The 14049-nt window shown below is 41.3% G+C and overlaps 2 protein-coding genes across 5 annotated transcripts in view; one reads left to right on the top strand and one right to left on the bottom strand.

Moving 5' to 3' along the window:
- The window catches only part of Fli1 (Fli-1 proto-oncogene, ETS transcription factor), a 128138-nt gene that overhangs the window by 4970 nt on the left and 109119 nt on the right, over window positions 1–14049 (bottom strand). For all 4 annotated transcript variants that reach the window (XM_040285543.2, XM_021730136.3, XM_040285544.2 and 1 more), the window contains 2 exons: window positions 2924–2989; window positions 939–998 (listed from right to left, as the gene is read on the bottom strand). In XM_040285543.2, the coding sequence (XP_040141477.1) occupies window positions 939–998; window positions 2924–2989 (126 nt within the window). The remainder of the gene's footprint in view (window positions 1–938; window positions 999–2923; window positions 2990–14049) is intronic.
- Kcnj1 (potassium inwardly rectifying channel subfamily J member 1) overlaps window positions 1–14049 on the top strand; it is an 86823-nt gene that overhangs the window by 57791 nt on the left and 14983 nt on the right. The gene's annotated exons all lie outside the window — the stretch shown is intronic.

The following is a 14049-nucleotide window of genomic DNA, read 5'->3' as shown; positions in this document are numbered from 1 at the left end:
TATTGGGAGGACTTTGGCTAAGAGAGAGGAATTGAGCTGAACTAAGTAGTCAACTCCCTGCTCTTCTGTAAGTATTGAATTAAAGGTGAGTTAAGTGTAGGACCAAAACATTATAGAAGGTGTCAATAGGCTTGAGTCTCTAAGTTCCATTCCAATACTAAACGTCTTTAAGACCATGGTTTAAAAGTGTTTTCTGTCTTAAGCTTAATAGATCCATCAAAGGATGAGGATATTTTTGGAAAGTATGGTTTGGTGAAGCATAAAAGGCTCAGACAAGAATGTAGGATGCTGGGTGAAAACTCAAGTCCTTTCATATACCAGCTGTGTAGTTTTTAGCAAATTACTGACCTCTCCGGGCCCTGGAACTTTAATCTTTAAGTTCCTTTCACCTATACTATTTTACAAGTCTGTCTGATTTTAATACTTATTACTTAATTCACAGATATATTATAGGGAATCAAATATAGACTCTTTTGGAAAGAAGACAGACATAACATACATAGTAGTTAGCTCTCCACATAGATGGGGGATTGGTTCCAGCTGCCATGCCTATTCCCCTGCATCAAAGATACCAAAATCCATGGTTTCTCAAGCCCCCAATGAAATGTATTGTAGTATTTGCATATGACCTACATAATCATCCCATATATTTTAAATCATCTCTAGACTACTATAATACCTAGTACAATGTAGATGCTACATAAATGGCTGTTGTACTCTATTATTTAGGGGATAATGATAAGAAAAAAGTCAGCATATCTACAGCCTTTTTTTTTTTTTTTTTTGACCATTTTTTGTTTTGAGGTTGATTGAATCCCTGGATGCAGAGCCCACAGGTATGGAGGGCCAACTGCATATTTTCTAAATCCTCCATCCAGCAGTGGACCACGTGGAATTCATAAGAAGCAAAGGAGAGAGTGTACATCTAAGTCAAGTACCTGGCTGGGGCCGCTGTTCTGTGTTCTTACTCATCGTTTGTGCCCCTGAAAGGGGAGGACCTGAGCAGAGGAGAGAAAAGATGTGAGACATTCTCCATGAGGGAAAGAAACATCTTGTCAGAAGCCAGAAGGCGGATGCCTGGGCTTCCATTCACTCAGTCTCCATTGACTCATATTCATTTCATTTTATAAATATTTATCAAGGATCACTATGTGCTGGCCCTGTTCTCTGTGCAGGAGATTCAGCAGTTAACAAGCAGTTGCCGTAGAGCTTACATTTTAACAGAGGAGACAAAAAAAATTAAGGAAACAAACAAACAAATAAATAAATAAGAAGTAGCTGGGCATGGGATTATAGGCATGTGCCACCATGCCCAAATCCTAGCAACTCCAGAGACTGAGGAAAGAGGATCAGGGCCAGCCTTGGCAACTCAGCAAGGCCCTGATAAATTTAGCAAGACCTTGTTTCAAAAAAATTAAAATAAAAAAAGGGCTGGGATGTTGCTCAGTTTTTGGTGCCCCTGGGTTCAATCCCTGGTACCCAAAATTTTAAACCAATAGTTTAGTGTGTCTGTTGGTACTGGAGCTACAGAGTTAATTTTTAAATAGGACATTTAGAAAGGTCTTCAATGAGAAGATGATACCTGAGCTAAGGTCATCCGCATCCCATGATTCCATGCTTTGTAAGTTTTGATAGTTCTGACCCATGCCCGCCCCATTCCTACCCTTGCTTCTCCATTTTGGATCTCTGTTGCTTCTTGTGTGATCTCTGTCTTAACCTGAGTGGCATCCTTACCACCCTTCACTCTTCCCTCAGACCCATCATCCACTTCACTGTTTAGAAACCTTAGTGACTCCTGGTTGCCTGAGAAGTAAGTCCATTTTCATAGCATCATTCACAATCCCATTCTTACCTCTCCAGGCTTCTTTTCTACCACATTCACTGAACCCCAGGAACCCAGGGTTCTAACCAGATATACCAACTCCAATGCCTTCCTCCTGTATCCTTGTCTACTGAAGTGCCTTTCTACCTCATCTCCCCAGGTGCAAACCCTGCCTCTCCTTCCAGAACTAACTTAAATGGTAGCAGGTCCACAGAGTCTTCCTGGATATCATCCAGATGAAAAAAAAAGGGAGTGTATGATTTCTGCCCTGCCCTGTTTGATTCATCTTTGTGAGTCCCAAGGAGCCAAGTGCTACGTGCAGAGTAAGCAAATAATGAATACATAAAGCCAAAAGGGATCTTAGTTATTGCTTAGGCATTCATTTGGAATCATAAGTGCTTTCTCAAAATTATTGTCTTTAATTCATTGGCTTGATATTTTACTTCCTAAGACAACAGGATTGACATACTTTGGTTCTGAACTCATGAATCATTCTCTTTCCTAACTTCCTTAATGGGAAGTATTGGGTTAACTGTCATATCCTCACCAGCTGGTGGACAAATTGATGACTCTGACCTCTACCATCTTCTCATCAGGTTATCTTGCATCTCAGTCATTCACAAAATAAGGATAGAAACATTGGTTTGACTAAGCCTCATCAACCGGAGGAACAAAGTCATAGAGGTTCATTATCCTGATATACCTTACAGAATCCAAACCCAGTGACCTTTCATTCCTACAGAAAGTTGTCCCAAGAAACCTTTCAAACTCCAAAAATTCTAAAACCAAGTGCAATGAAATAAATCTCAAAGATTTAAACAAAAAAATCCCATACAATCTTTTGGGGAGTGGGTATCATGGATAGGTTCTAAGTTGAAAATTAATATATTTTTTCTTTTAGTGCTGAAGATTGAACCCTGGTCCTGGTATGTGCTAAGCATGTGCTCCACCACTGAGCTATACCCAGCTCCTGGAAATTAATGTTGATATCTATTCATAAAGCATGGTGCTTGCTCCTATTCTTTATCTCATGGTCCTATTCTCCACCCCTATCCTCAGAAAAACGCTTTCCTCCCAAAGAATGCTATGACATTTACTTACTTTTGTTGAGGCCAGAATTCATGTTATTGCCCCATCCTCCTCTCCTGACTGAGTCATAAGAAGGATCTAATGAAAAACAATAAATAGGGATATGTTAGCTTTGCTTGCTTTGCAAAAAGGTTGCATGGAGATTATCTCTTAGTGATCAGAAGAAATTAAATTTAGTTCAGCAATAACTTTTTAAACATCACTAAATTCCTGAAGTGTACTTTTCCCCTGGGTTTGGGGGTGGAGTGGTGGAAGAAACATGAACACTGATGTTGAGAAGGTCTCAGTCTTATCTGGAAGCTGAAGTTGTATGGACAACCCCTAAATTTGAAGTTGGAGGAACAGTTGAAGTTCCATCTCTGCCTTATCTGTTGGTAATTAATGAATCATAAGACTGCTCTGAGCCTTAACTGTCTTTAATATGAAAATACAATTTTACCTTATGGGGTTGTACTAATGACCAAATGAGATTACGTATGTAAAGCACCTTATACAGTTTTCTACAAATATAAATTAACAAGAGGTTAGAAAGAAAACGTGTCCATAGTTGTATAGCAAAGTCCCCTGAGCAACTCTGAAGAGATGGGGAATGTCCAGATGAAAAGTTCCATGGCTGAATATCTCAAAGTCTAAGCCTCTGACATCCCTGGGAGGCCACCACCAGCCTCTTATTTCAGCACACTGATGTTGTCGGTGTATTCTTAGAGTGTGAGCCTATTCCAGGCTGTCTTAGGTCTCTCAGTCTTTTCTGCTGGTAGTAGAGGGGTCTGGGCTTGATGACCATAGAGAAAGGGAAAAGGCCAGAATTGTGGTTCCTGCTTGGAAATGACTAGAAGCTTGCTTCTGGGATATACTGGAGAAAATTCCATGGAACCTGAACTTTTGTGTTCCCCAATCTTTTTTCAAAGAGTCCAAACATCTACAGAACTTTGCTCAAAAATTGCCTAACTATCTGGCTGGATACTTTCGTCATTTCCTTTCTCGTGGTGTGAGTCCCATTGAGACTTGGAGCAGGAATAGCAGGAGGGCTTAAGGATACAGAATTATGACTTTCAAAGTCTTTCCACGAACAACAAAGAAACCATAAAAACCATCTGAACAAATGGAGCACAAACCTCATCAAACAGCAGTCTGACAGGGTGAAACACAAACCATCCCTTTTGACCCCTTCTGAGCCTCTCCAACAAATTAGAATAAGAACTGGGAATATGGATGGATGCATCCGATTGCCTGTTCTCACTGTTACTGGCTAAGGAGAACCAAAAGACAGGGACAATTTTCTTGTGGAAAAATCCACGTGCAGATGCACATTCTTCATGGCTCTGGAAAAGTCAGTTCAGTTTTTAAATTACAGTCTTTAGCAATTGGCATGAAAAGCAAAACAGAGAGCGAGGGGGAGGGGAATGCAGAGGAAGGCCAGGGAAGGGGACAAAGAGACAAAATTTAACTCCTTTAAGTCATCCGTCTTTATTTTTATCTGACTTTTTAAAATCTCTTTTGCGATTCCTCCTGAAAACAGATTCTTCTTGTTTAAAAACAAACCAAGAAAATGGAAAGCCATCTTGTTATGAGCTTGGAGTGAGGATGAAGGTTCTAAGGCATTTCCTGAAGGGCTCTGCAGGGGTCTGTCAGTGGTGGGATAAACAAAGGGGAAGGTGAGAGTCATCCAAGATTTGTCCTTGGGTGGGGAAAGGGAGGAGGCTGTTCCATTTAGCCTCCAGTCATTTATTTGGGACGAACTTCTGCACTGTATTATGCTCAGCCTCAAAGTAGATGTGACAGAATAATGAAACAAATTTCCTGGCCTTGCACTTAGATCTGAGATGATCATCAAGATAGTGAAGAAATGTGGTCCCATGCTAAAGGCATGGTGGAGATTTCAAGGGTTACTGGAGGTTAAGGAGGGAGAGACAAGTAGAACTGGGAGCAAAGATACCTTCAGAGGGATGGTGGACTTGAGTGGGGACTCGCTGGATGGGGGAAGTGTGAGCAAAGCAGCAGCAGGAATTTGCAGGCGTGGGTGGTGTGATGTCAAGTGCATGACCAAAGAGGAGGGATGTGGAGGGAGAGGAGAGAGCAAGGAGAAAGGGCCAGTCAAGGCCATGTTGAAGAAGCTAAGTAAGCTTTGTAAACTTGGTAATTCAGACAGGGGAAGTCAAAGAGGGAAGGGGTTCAGGTATACAATGGTACCTGGGAATCAGAGTGCAATGGAGAACAGGCTCATGTAGTGTGTAGGATGCATCTGGGAGCATAAGGGAAGGGCATTTTGTAAGAACACTATAGAAAGTAAATTGAAAGTGACAAATTCAAGAAAAAGAAAGAAATCCTTTGGGTATGAACTGAGGAGTCAGATAGCTGGGTCAAATGGTGGTTCCATTCCAAGTTTTCTGAGAAATCTGCATACTGCTTTCCATAGTGATTGCATCAATTTGTAGTCCCACCAGAAATAAGTGTTCCTTTTCCCCCACATTCTCACCAGCAGTTATTGTTGCCTGTATTCTTGATGATCGTCATTCTGACTGGAGTGAGATGAAATCTTAGAGTGGTTTTGATTTGTATTTCTCTAATTGCTAGAGATGTTGAACATTTTTTCTTATATTTGTTGATTGTATTTTTTTCTTCTGAGAAGTGTCTGTTCAGTAGCCCATTTATTCATTGGGTTGTTTTTTTGGTATTGAGCATACTACAGTGATGTGGCCTCATCAATGTTTATAACAATTCAATTCAAAATAGCTAAACTATGGAATCAATCTAGGTGCCCTTCAATAAATGAATGTATAAAGAAAATGTGGTACATATATTCAATGGAATATTACTCAGCTTTAAAGAAGAATGAAGTTATGGCATTCGCTGGTAAATGGATGGAGTTTGAGAATATCATGCTAAGCAAAATAAGCCAATCCCCCAAATCCAAAGGCCTAATGTTTTCTCTGATATGCAGATGTTAATTCACAATAAGAGGGGCGGGGTGCTAGGGAAGAACAGAGTTACTTTAGACTAGGTAGAGGGGAGTGAAGGGAGGAGAGGAGATATGGGGATAAGAAAGATAATAGAATGAAACAGACGTTATTGCCTTATGTACATATATGACTGCATGACTGATGTGATTCTACAACATGTATAATCAGAAAAATGAAAAATGATACCCCATTTATGTATGATCTATCAAAGTGCATACATGCATTCTACTGTCATGTGCAACTAATTTGGAACAAATGAAAAAATTATAAAGAAAAAGAAAGAGAGAAAGAAAATCCCACTAAGTTCAAGGAATCTATATGTGTCATATGAAGTCCTGACTTGTGTTCTCACTTACTGCACTGATAAAAATCTCTGTTTCAAATTTTTTTCTACTCAATCACTTAAGGCTTCAATCCTGGCTGAAAGCTATGCTAAAACCACTCAGAACTATATTTTTTTTGAGTCCAAATTATGGCCCATCATGGGTACAGTTGCTATTGACTTCTTATTAGATCTTCTTCCTATTCTTTTATCTAGCTCCAGGGACAGAGCAGGCCTGGAAAGTTCCAGAATTGTAGGAATGAATTCCCTCTCACCAACAGTGGGTAGATGGTCAATGGGTTCTTCTCTAAGTCACCAATCAAAGTTCGAAACCAGGGAAGTGGCCTGGCAGTCCCATCTTTTCTGCCATGTCTCAGTCTTGAGGAGGGATGCCAGACCTTCTGGCAGGCCTTTATCACAGCAAAACTGTAGAAGTCCCAACAAACCATACAGTCCTCCCAAAAGTTAAAAAAAGGAAGTGACATATACAGGGAGGCCACCCAGCAATCAGCCTGAACTTGTTCTCACTGTGAAGTTAATAGAGCAATAAACAGCCACGGCCCATGCCGTCAGCACCTCTTCAGCCAACCAGCAAGTGGAGTCCTCTGTGGAGTCAAAACAACAGAGATCCCAGGGCTCCCTCCCTTTTGCTTTTTCATTCCCCTCCATTTCCATGGAAAATTCTACCACTGTACCTAAATCTTCAAAGGACAGCTAGAGCCCATTTACTTAGGATTTAACCACTGTATTCTGTAAGTGCTAGAGTTCTTGGGGACACCCACTCAATGGAAGACTGAAATTAAAACCAATGTTTTGCAAGCAATTCCTGCTGCAAAGACAAAAGTATGAAGATGGAGAAGGCTGAGGCCAAGAGCTAAGGTCTGGCATCCTGCCTTAGAGATTTGAAGAACTGACACAGCCATGAAACAAAATGAGATATCTAAGTAAAACACTCCACACAGTGCCTAGCACAGAGTTGACCTCCTAGAAGTTAGCAATCAGTATTAGGATTTGCACCCTTATTATATATCTAAAAAAATGTTCACATTCAGAAACATGTCGGCCAGCCTCCCAAATGGCAGATCTTCCCCCTTCCTCTCTCCTTTTTACTCTGCTTTTCTAATATTTCCAGTTATAGCCTAATTGAATCAATAATCAATTCATGCTAGCTTTCTGTTGTTTGTATTCCCCACCTGAAAGTCAGGTCCCCAAGGGCAGGGAGTTAGGCTGTGCTCTCTGACTCACACAGTAAGCACACATTATTGGTTGAATGAATGAGAAAAGTGGGCCAATATTTTCTCCTTGCTAAATGTACACCCTTCCTTTCATTGTTTATTAGCTAAAGAGAATCCAGGATTCCCACTTTGACTTCTTCCTACCCACCTAAGTCTTCAGGTGATTTATGTTTGGAGTGATAAGGAACATAGACTATGTCAACCCTGTGCCCTCTGAGTGTGTTGGACAATCATCCACATATTTGGGGGTAGAGACTAAAAGTTTGACCCTACAGGGAAGTCAAGGATTGGATGCCACTGACTAGGTGCCCTGCATTTTATTTCCTATACAGTCATGCACCGTATAACGATTTTTCTGTCAACAGCAGATGGCATACAAGAAAATGGTCCCATTAGGTTGTATTGCCTAGTGATGTCACAGTTCCCTTAGTCTGCCTGAGTATACTCTGTGATGTTCTTACAGGATGAAATCACCTAACCATGCATTTATTAGAATCTATCCCTTTGTTTTTTTAATTGGTGAACTTTAATTATACATAATGGTAGGATTTATTGTGATATATTTTTACAGGCACATTGTATAATTTGATACATCTCATTCCCCTTCTTTTATCCTCCCACTATCCACTTGCTCTTCTCTACTGATCTCCTTTCTATTATTATTCTTTTAATTACTACATTATGATTATATAAAATCAAGATCCACTGTGGTATATTTATACATGGATATAGCATATTTTGGTAGATTTTGTTCCCCAGTCCTTTCACATGCCCTTCTCCTCCCCTCTCTTGATCCTGTTCCCTCTACTCTATTAGTCTCCCTTCTATTTTTGTGAGATCCCTTTCTTATTTCTCTCTCTTCCACATATGAGAGAAAACATTGGACACTTGACTTTCTGAATCTAGCTTATTTTATTTAGCATGATAGTATGTGTCCCATTGCTAAGCAGTGCAATGTCATTGCTGAAATGAGGGTTCGGGGTATTGTTTTCCCTACTTCCTTCATGTTACATGGATGCCTGGCAGTGTGATCAGTTCTGGTACCAGACACACTAACAGAAATATGACTACGACCAACGTGGAAAAGGTAGACAAGGGAGCTAGCAGCTAACACTCCTGCACAAACTGTCGCCTTCCAGAGCCTGACACCATCTGCATCAGCTTCTTAGGCACCCAGATCTCAAGTATGGTATACTAGCTCCAAGGAACAGCCTGAATGTGCACAGTGGAGTTCCTGAAGTGGTGCAAGGAGGCTACATTCCGAGAACTGACTTTTGAGAAGATAAACTTGAGGCCAAGATACAGTGTGCAAAAATGTGCCTGTTTCAACCAGCACAGGAGTTGACAATGTCAGAACTTCCTTGTGGTGGCAGATGCTTTATCAGCAGAAAAATCACACACTGATTCTAACAAACTCACTTTTTACTTTAGTGAAGGCTGACATTCCCTGGCTTTATGGAGTACCAAGATGACAAATCCTATTGTGATTCATTTTCAGAAGAGTCACCAAAGAGCTTTGCCTGGGGTTTCTGGTTTCGGGCAGTCCCGAGATCAGTTTTTGCCAAAGCAAAGAGACCTGAGCCTGGTTCTGGAGAATCAGGGCACTGCCAGCCATTGTGGAAAATTCAGCCTCCCATATACAATGGCCTAAACAGTTTCTCTATTATGCAATGCTCGGTGTGGCTGAATTTGACACTAAATGCTCTCTTAGATTCCAGGAGAGCCTCCCAGGGTACAGAAATATGAGCTTGGAGATTTTCTTCCTGCAAGTTCCTTTTAGGAAGGGAAGGTCTTTGCTGGATGTGACCCTGGATGTGACCCTGGCATAGACCTACCAGTGCTAATTCACTTTCTGTGTGAAGCCTTTAAACCTGTCCTGGAAATATGGCCAGATGTCTCAGGATAGACATTTCTTTCTGCCTCGATGCCTTCAGTGAGCTGTCTGCAGGCCCAGGTGTGCCAGCCAATATGTGACTCTTCACTTTGTTATGACCTCACCCTGCAGCCAATAAAGCAGGGACATCAGCAGCACACAGGAGCTTCACTCTTGGTCCCCTACAACATAAGACTTCACTCTCAATGATTTGGTGGAAAAAGATGCATTTTCCCTGAAACTTCTCATTTAATTTATGGTTGCTGCTGAGAAGCCTGGCAACACTGAACCTTGTTTATTCTCGGAAAGTCCTGCTTCTGAATACAGGCCTTTCAGCCCAGGAATGGGCAAGGCCATTTCTGCTTCAAGCAGAGCAAGGACCTTAATGGCCAGATCCAGATGTCTTTCTTGAGAAAGTGAGATTGTCAAAGGAAAATACTCAAATGAATGGGGGTCTTGAGACCCAAAGCCTTCTACTTTCAACCAAGATCCAAGCCCACTATGGAGGACAAACAAGGTAGACCTCTAAACCACATCTCCATCTGATGTCCTGTGCTTCTAATGGACTCTGACTTGAGGGAGAGCAGACTGTACTGGCCACCAACCCAACTTGGGTGCTTTGTTCTGGGCTCTCCTTATACCATGTTCCTCCTGTGAAAGCCTATAGTGCTTCATGAGCCCAGCCCAAAACTGAGGACCAGCTTCCTGTGATGGTCTGTGCTACAGCCCCTGCCCTTAGCTCTGTCAGTGGCCACACCACTCCTGACATTCTCTTGTCTACTGGTTTGACCTACTGGTTTGTCCTCCCACTTCAAAATTAGTGCAAAGACAAGTAAAACTTAAGCGGGACTTAGGGCTCCACCATGGAGGTATCTGTTCTCTCTGTCGGGTGTCAGGATTATCTCAGTGGCTATAACCTGGCCCTGACATCACTTAGCCCTGTTCCAGTCCCAGCTCTGCCATTATTCAGCTGAGTGGTCTTGATCACATTTCTCTGTCTTTTGGAACCTCAAGCTCTACTTCTCTAAAAAGCATATATTACAAATGCTTTATAATGTTGCCATGAAGACCAAACAAGCATTTGATAAATGGTGATCTAAAAATTCCCACCATACATATGTATCATATTCTATCTTATTTGCACCTTGACAATGTCTACCTTGGTGAAATAAGGTTAAAAATCTCCTCTAGGGAGGCCTTTAAAAGGAAGAGAAGACCAAAGGTCCTAATGGGAGAGGGAGAGTTCCAAATGAGTGCCTCTGAATCAGTGATTTCCAAACATGAATAAAGTGTGGCATGAGGCCCAGGTATTATCCAGCCTCTTTGTTCCTATCTATCAGCTACTTGTGTCCCTGTGGGCCCTGAAGCTCAGGACTAGGACCTCACCTCATTTCAGCCCATTCTAGAGGAGACACTCTAGTCTTCAGTGGCTCCTTACGTCTCAAAGAAACACAGAGGAGCTTGGCTTCCACCAGACCTCAGGAGGATGAAGCTATCCAGGGCAGCCTTTCCCCAAGCTTGGAACTCATAGAAGGAAAGAAGGACGGAAGGAAAGAAGGGAGGGAGGGAAGGGGGGAGAGGGAGAGGAGAGAGAGAGAGAGAGAGAGAGAGAGAGAGAGAGAGAACGAACAACTATCCTGGATCAGATTTCCTTCACTCACAGATCTTGTCCTGGAATCCAACAGCCTCTCAGCCTCAGAACCGGCCTGCTGTGTAGAGAATAATGGTGGTAGTGTTTCAGACATTACATGTGCAGACGGGAAAAAAATAGACATGAGCAAAATGCCTGAAAGAAATGCTTGGTTTTTAAATATGAAAAGTTTGGAAAGGTAAGTGGCATGCGTGCCAGGCCTAGTCTTGCCACTGTCATGTGAGGTGCCCTGTGGAAGCTGGGTCCTTCTTTCACTGTCTCTTCTGTGTGCTCTGTGTCCAAATGACACAGATGTCTGAATGAACTACTTATTTTGATAAGACCTCAAGTAGGGTTTGGGGGCCAGCCCTATGTGGAAAAGCAATTCATACTGACTAGATGAATTGGGTGTTTGCCAAAAACTCCCTTCCACTCTGAGCCATGTAGATGCAACTAAATTGCATACTTCTTTGGTCAGATCTGCCTCGGGTTTAAGAGAATTCCAGGTTGGAAAAAGAAAACACAGCAGTCCACTTAGCTAACCAGGCTTGAGAATAAATGAGCGGCTCAACCCCCTGTACCCTGCAGAGAGCCCTGATCTGACCTTCCCAGGCTGAGATATTCACAGTGAGGTTGCCTTCCCTCTCCATGCAGGATCTAGTTCGGTGTCTGCCTAACAGTTCAGCTTTTTGCATTCTTGTCTTTCAAAGTTCTACATGTCAGGGCTCCCTAGTGAGTCACACTATGTTTATTGCCCTTGTCTTGCTAGTCTTCTAGTGGCATTCTTTAGGTACTTGTCTCCATCACTAGGCTATAATCTTTTGGAAGAGAAGGACTGTATCTTTATCACCTTTGTTTTACCCCCAAACTAGTTCTTGCTTCTCCCCACTAACACCAACCAGCTTGTTGGACTTAATTGATATATTCTATCTGCATTCATTCATTATTCATTCAGTTTTATTGAATGTCTGCTATGGTGCCAGACATGTTTATGTGCTGAGAATACAATGAGGGCTAGACAAACATCCTTCCTCTGTGGAACTTACACTCAAAACAAACAGTAAACTACATTGTAGATTAGAAGGTGATGAATACTACCAAGAGAAGGAAAAGCAGGAGAGGGGTGTAGGCAGCACTAGCCTGGGAGAGTGAAAATGTATAATTAGAGCAAAAACTTGATCGTCTAACATGATGAAAAAGATTTCTAAGGTTCCACGATTTTCTGTTGAGACATGCCTGAATAGCCCTACATTGGTCCCGTAGTCCTGGAAAGCCAATTCCTTTATATTAGTTCTTTATGTAATGAGAATTGCTTTATGTCAGAGGGTAGCTGAAAAGCTCATAGCATCTCTTGATGTTTTGATGAGGGATAGGGAAAGGTAAGCTAGGCCCGGTCCATTGCTTAATGTAAATATATTTCTTCCAGTTTTTGCATATTTGTAAGCAGGGTGATTTTCCAGTCTGTGGTCTTAGACTCACATTGGTTTAGGATTGCCATCACAATCAAGAAACTTTAAACCTAACATTTCCCAGGATTTGCCTTTTGACAGATGGCTGAAGTGTTTTGCAGTAAAGAACAAGACTCTGGGGTCAGTGTGGGGGAAGTGGACAGGTGAGTTCATCCCTAAAGAATATTGTTTTTTTTTTTTTTTTCCTGAGGCCTGGAAGGTAAGCAGGAAATGCATCAGGCCCTGAGTCCTGCATCTATGTATCAGACAGAGGCACAGTAATTAAGATAAAAAGAACCATCCATTCTTAGTAGGTGGAATGTGGTCTCACTTACTATATCATAGAATTGAAGACTCCATTTCAGACTGTAAGGACCTCAGACATTATCTGAACCAGACATGCAAATTAGCCCAGGCCTGGAGGCCCAAAGGCTGAGAAAAAGCACATGTGGCCATGTAAGAATTTTAACAGAAATTGAAAATATGACTCATAGCATCAAAACTGTATTTCTCTAAATTCCTCTAGGATGTTGGGCAAGACTCAAAATTATTTTTCAGGTAGGCCAACAAATTTTTAGGCTCAAAGATTTTTCAAAATTATAACAACAGTGATTTTCAACTCTTTGGAAGAGTGGTACCTAAGTCTTATCAAGAGCAGAACTGTTTGTACTGTTATTCAGAACTATTAAAAGATAATTTCTCTAGTTCAGGCTAGAGAAACAGCTCATTGTAAAGGGAGAGACTCTCGATTGGGGCTCAGAACTCAGTCTGCCTCCCATCTCTCTCAGTTATGCCTTGTATGAATTTAGGGTAATCTTTCTGCATTTTGATTAGTATATCTTTAAAAGATAGGAAAACAATTGATTATTCCTAAATTTAAAAGTTTGTAAAAGGAAACAGTGAATTTAGTGTTCACAGGGATCTTTAGAGAATAAATAAGGTCATGCATGTGAGAGCACTTTATATATTTCAAAGTATCCTATGGAGTTGCTACAATAGTAGCTACATACTATTCTGCTCCAGAGTTTCCTTCACAGGAGACAAGAAGTTAACCTTTCTTGTGCTAATCAAAGCTATTTTCTTCTCATTCTTTCTTTAGTGGAAATAGAAGACTGAGTAAATTTAATTAAATTAACAAAGACTAGATTTTTCTCCTTCCCAATAAATCCATCAACTGTCAATGGTATTTACCGAATATCCACAGGACTGGAAGAAAGAATACAGGACAAAATTCATAATTAGAGACTAAAAGGTAATCTGCAATTAGGTTCATAAATAGCTATGAATGTGGGGAGTTCAGTAAAGAGGCTGCAGTCTGAGGGATAAGGAAAAATAGAGCTGGAGGCTGAAGGAATGAATCAGGCATTGAAGGGCATGTTGGATTTTGACAAAGTAATTGTCCCACTTAATGTTATCATATTCTCTTTAGATTACGCCTGACAAAAATTCAAACTTTATTAAAGAGCCGTGTGAAACTTCTTTATCCTCATGCGTGGGAGTTTATTGTTCCCAAAGACCAGAGAGGAATAGACCATTCCTGTCCTGGTTAGTGTAGCCCCAGGATTTCTTTCTTGAAGATGTCACCTTCTTCCACAGGGATATTTCACAGTGCGAGAGCTCCCTATTATCTTAGATTGTGGCTTCCCTGAAGAAAGGAAGTTGTTACATCT

Source organism: Ictidomys tridecemlineatus, chromosome 4 (assembly GCF_052094955.1).
Source record: "Ictidomys tridecemlineatus isolate mIctTri1 chromosome 4, mIctTri1.hap1, whole genome shotgun sequence".
In the NCBI taxonomy this organism is placed as follows: Eukaryota; Metazoa; Chordata; class Mammalia; order Rodentia; family Sciuridae; genus Ictidomys; species Ictidomys tridecemlineatus.
This window is presented reverse-complemented; position numbering and strand designations above follow the sequence as displayed.